The sequence below is a fragment of the Myotis lucifugus genome, unplaced genomic scaffold (genome assembly GCF_000147115.1).
Source record: "Myotis lucifugus unplaced genomic scaffold, Myoluc2.0 scaffold_4306, whole genome shotgun sequence".
In the NCBI taxonomy this organism is placed as follows: Eukaryota; Metazoa; Chordata; class Mammalia; order Chiroptera; family Vespertilionidae; genus Myotis; species Myotis lucifugus.
This window is the reverse complement of record NW_005875354.1, coordinates 1,135-6,378: the sequence shown is the minus strand read 5'-3', so window position 1 is coordinate 6,378 and position 5,244 is coordinate 1,135. Positions and strand designations below refer to the sequence as shown.

Below are 5,244 nucleotides of genomic sequence, written 5' to 3'. Positions count from 1 at the left end.
TCGAGTCAAAAAGTTTGCCCACCCCTGGTGGTGGTTCAGTACGCACTCGGCTTGAGACCCTTGTTTCCCTTCGTTCAGGAGCCAGATGTGAGCTCTGTCAGCTCCACGACTGTTTCCCTTCAAGACCGTTACCAAAGCCACGGCAGGGCTTTGGCCTCACCTACTCAGACCTTCATACCAGAAAGCACGTGGAACATAAATTGTATGTTTGGAAAGGGGATATGTTAGGAGAAAGATTTGAATTAAAAATGAATGCAGAATTCCAGTACTTACTCCACAAATTTTTATTAATCATATCGCAGATGTGTGGCCAATCCTCTCATTCAGACTTCTCTAAGCAAAGGTAGTCCATGGGAAAGAAAGAATTCCCACTAAGTAGGCTTGTGACAGAAGTAAATTCTACTTTTATGACTGAAACGAGTAATAAAATGAGAAAGCTAAAATAAAACACCGTGTTTGGGCTCCTCCACTCAGGTAATGACCTTTTGATGAATCAATGTGCAGGAACCAGGAGGGGTTGGGTGTGTGTGGGATAAACAGTAATTATTCTCAGGCAGATCAGACTTTGCGTATTTCATAACTTCTATGGGTTGATTCACATTTTCAGTTACTGTTTGCATTAATTTCTTCTCTGCATTCACCTCTGCCCTAATTGAAAAAAATAAAATAAAAGGTGTTTGTTAGGTGCCATTTTGCCACCTGCATTAATAATTGCTATACAACGAAGTAGATCCTTGTTACATTTGCTTGTACACGTGCTATGAAGTATCTCTGCAGTGTCACCTACACTTTAGTCATTATTAGCATGAACAGACAATGACTCAATTCATACTTAGGAGACGTTCCTGACAAATACAGGCTCTGTGCTCCAAATCCCACCAGGACCCTCTTGGGGTGGTATTCCAACAGTTCAAAAGCTCATATTCTCTCCCCTTCGTTTTTGAGTTGCAGAGAATTGGCTACTCTGATTTACATTTTAAATTAGTGACTAGGGAAAATATAACTGGTAACAACTGCTAAATCCATAACAGACTGTCAGACAGTTTTTAAGAGTTTTACATGAGCCCGGCTGCAGTGGCTCAGTGGTTGAGCGTTGACCTTTGAACCAAGAGGTCATGGTTCGACTCCATGGTCAGGACACATCCCCAGTGAGGGGTGTGCAGGAGGCAGCTCATCATTTCCATTTGGTAATTTTATATTTTTTATTGTGGTGTTCTGGAACCAAATTTTAAATATCTCTGAGCTCCATTTTCTTCTTTTTCAAATCTGTGTAGGCAAAAGGGTTTTTTGTTTTTGTTGTTGTTTGTTGTGTATTTTTGTGTGTGTGTGTGTGTTTTTTTTACATCTGTTACAATTAGTCACTGAAAGTCTTTAATTGCCTTTTTACTCATTTTGTTTCCACTGTCTGTTGCTCTTGTTCTTGCCATGGTTTCCTGTTTCGTGGTGTATTTGGTTTAGTTTAGTTGTGATTTGATATTGTACCACCTGAGATTTCTTAAGGCCTAAAACAAAGCGTTTTCCTTCAGGGCGGATTTGTATTTGCCTTTACCAGGTGGCTCAAGGGCTCAGAACCAGTGTGGGGTATCCCTAAACTAACTTCTCAGCCTGGGTGAATCCCTGTGGTATTAATGCCAGAAACAAGTCAGCTGGGCTTTTAGTCCAAATCCTCAGTGTGAAACCTGCCCTGCTGGGCCCCAGGGTTCAGGGCAGACTCTTCCTTGCAATCATCAGTGTGTGTGTGTTTATTTCTAGTTCCTCCTTCCACCTCCAGGATGTAGCTTTTGCTCTGGTGCCCAGCTTCACCAAGAAAGATTTCGTATCAGGCTCCCCATCATGGAGAGGCGTCACAAAACCCCTAAAAGCAAAGCTCAGCTTTGGCTGGGGTGTTTAGGGTGCTTGGGGTGTCACGGGGGTTAGGATGGTGGCTCTCTGCGTTGCTTTTAAAAATATTAAAAATAGCCTTATCCTGAGGGTTGTGTAGAAGAATTGATGGCTGAATGGAATTTGTACTCGCAGAACTTTGTGGTCAAAGCTCACGGCTCTCCACGGGTGCACTGGCTGGGACTGAGTGACAGGGAACACGAAGGCGACTGGAAGTGGCTGGATGGGTCACCTGTCACTTTGAGCTTCTGGGAACCAGAGGAACCTAACAACCTGAATGATGAGGACTGTGTCAGCATGACCAAACAAGGCACCTGGAATGACCTCTCTTGCAACAAAGCTACGTATTGGATTTGTGAGCGGGAAATGCTCCTGTTGAACCCCAGGGATGAGACTGGGTGGGGTCTCATCCGAGCACCCCTTGACTCTTGGAGATAAGAAGTTCCTGCCCTTCCTGTCTCTCTAGGAACTGATTTGGATGCGCCCAAGATGGAACCAGCAGCTTGGATGTAGCAAGTTCCCTGGGGTGTAAATCAGACAATTTCTAGGGTGAGGACTTGGGGGCTTGATCAATTGGATGGAATCTGAGTGTGTTCAGGCTACTATAACAAAATACCATAGACTGGATGGCTTATAAACAACATAAATTTATTTTTCAAAATGCTCAAAGCTTGGAAGTCCAAGATCAAGGTGCAGGGAGATTCAGTGTTTGGTGAAGGAAGGCCTGTTTCCTGGTTCATTGATGCCGCCTTCTTGCTCTAGAATGGACAAGGGAATTCTCTGGGGTTTCTTTTATAAGCGCTTTAATCACATTCAGAGGGCTCTACCCTCATGGCCTAATCCCCTCCCAAAGGCCCAACTCTGAATGCCATCAAATTGGGGATTGGGTTTCAACATATGATTTTTTTTGGGGTCACACACATTCAGTTCACAGTTGATGGTGAGCTGGAGTGATGGTCTCCCAGTTCTGGGGTCTGGAGGAAACGCACCAAGTCCTTGATCATGGCACTTTGGAAGTGATGCTTGCCCTTGGGGCTCTGGACCTGGCATTGATTGACTAGAGTTGAAAATACCTTCAGTCCTCTGAACCATGATGCACTGGGGCTGGGCTCCCTCACTGCCTACAAGATGTGGATAAACTACTGGCAAGCAGTTGGGGCAAGATTCTTCTTGACAAGAAACTTTCTCAATGTCTCAGGTGAGGTTTGACCAAGTTAGGTGGTGGATTCAGACCTCTGCTAAGATTTGGCCCATGGAACTGCTGACTAGCTGAAAGGCAAGACTCCCCACTCAGTGTGGCCAAGCCAGGCCATGACTTTGTCAGATCCTCAGGACAGCAATGGAGATACATACCCACATGTGCCTTTGAACTATTTGTAGTTTGTAAAGGTTTTTGATGAAATATTTCACTTTGCTGGCAAGTGGACATTCTGGGGCTATTAGCTCTTGCAATGTTAGGGCTTCTCAAAATGCCAGTTCATTGTGTGGTCCTTGTCTACTGTGTTAATTTTCTGGGGCTGCCACAATAAAGTACCACAGGTTTAAACAACAACAAAACAAACAAACAAAAAAAAAATTAAAAATATTATTCTGGATTTTAATTGCACCCACTTGCCATTGTGTGGAAGGGGGAATTCTCCTTTCCCTCCTCCAATTCTTTTGCTTCACAAATAATCTTATCAACAGAAAATAGGTTAACACGAGAAATTCACATTTAATCTTGTGCACACAGGGACCCCACCCACGTAAGTCAGACACCGGCATCTGTGAGAAGTTTGGAGATAGAAAGGGCAGCAGGTATACAACACGTTCTGAGCTAGGGATGGTGTCTTGCACTTTGAGGGCTTCAAAGGGTTGGTTATTGCAACATAAGAGCAGGTAAATAGAAGTTCGTCCTGCCCTTCAGACAGGCCAAACCGGTTCTTCCTGAAACTCTTATGGGCAATGTCCCTAATTCACGTTGCCCCATAGTTGAGGGGTAGAACCTTCTCTTGTGCCCAAGGCGAAAACTGCCTTTCGCCCAAAATAACCTGCTAGCCCGGCTTTGAAGACGCCTCCGAGCCTGGTCCCACCTCCTCTCCCTGTGCCCTGGGGATGCAGCACAGGCTACGCCCTCTCCCTCCCCCACTCGCTGCTCAGAGCCTCAAGCAGAAATTGAACTGCACAGCAACCAAACCAGAAAAACCTCTATACTTCGTGAAAACATTGTTTCCAACTTTTTCTCAGCAATAGTTGGCTTTTTTTTTTGAGAAAAACTCTAAAGAGAACTTGTCACAAAAAATTGCACTGTGTTTTCATGAGGGGTCATCATCAAATCCCTGACCAATTCGGAGATCTGCACAGGGAAATGGGAGCTGTACATTTGCAATCACACTTCCAGGACAAATTAGTGTTCACTTATGAACTGCGCTTGTCTCCCATCTATACAGCTGGTGGTAGCTATTACTGCTGGATAACTCCCAAGTATAACCTACACCTCTCCAATAAAATGATGATGTAGCTTTCAACTCAGAGAAACCAGATAATAGATTCTGAGCGAATGAATGGATTACAACTCATTTGTTGAAAGAATGCGTGGCTCTGAAAAGAGCCTTTGGGGTCAGGAGTCGGGCCGCTCGCTCGCGCGTCTACTTGGAGCTGGTGTACTTGGTGACGGCCTTGGTGCCCTCGGACACGGCGTGCTTGGCCAGCTCGCCGGGCAGCAGCAGGCGCACGGCCGTCTGGATCTCGCGGGACGTGATGGTCGAGCGCTTGTTGTAATGCGCCAGGCGCGACGCCTCGCCCGCGATGCGCTCGAAGATGTCGTTGACGAACGAGTTCATGATGCCCATGGCCTTGGACGAGATGCCGGTGTCGGGGTGCACCTGCTTGAGCACCTTGTACACGTACACCGAGTAGCTCTCCTTGCGGCTGCGCTTGCGCTTCTTGCCGTCCTTCTTCTGCGCCTTGGTCACCGCCTTCTTGGAGCCCTTCTTCGGAGCGGGCGCGGACTTGGCGGGCTCGGGCATAACGGCGATGAGTGTCCCACTGCCGCTCACACTGGAGGAAGTAATGACCCCTCAACAGCGGCGCGATTATTTATAGACGATGTATTCAAATGAGGATAGTTAGAGTTCGATCCTGATTGGAGGATTCATAGGTTGTCGTCACAAATGAGCATGTAAATAAACTTTTCATTGTACCTTTTCATTGGCTATTTGATTACTTCGCTGGGCCCAATCAGATGGCTTAGACTATGTTACCCAGAGCTCCCAGAGTCCTCGGCTAGCACTGTGCTGTGTACTTCAGATCCTGTGAAACTTCCCGACAACGCACCAGCTGCAGGGCTGTGGGCGGAGGCCATCTGCTGGCCGATACACCTCC

General features: G+C 46.3%; 1 protein-coding gene across 1 annotated transcript; it reads right to left on the bottom strand.

The window, feature by feature from the left end:
• Window positions 1-260: 260 nt before the first annotated feature.
• Window positions 261-4,991, bottom strand: LOC102437886 (histone H2B type 1). The gene is made up of 2 exons (XM_006108913.3): window positions 4,501-4,991; window positions 261-648 (listed from the first exon to the last, which is right to left on the bottom strand). Exon 1 carries the CDS (start codon window positions 4,887-4,889, stop codon window positions 4,509-4,511), a length of 381 nt encoding a protein of 126 aa, XP_006108975.1. The 5' UTR covers window positions 4,890-4,991; the 3' UTR covers window positions 261-648; window positions 4,501-4,508.
• Window positions 4,992-5,244: the final 253 nt, after the last annotated feature.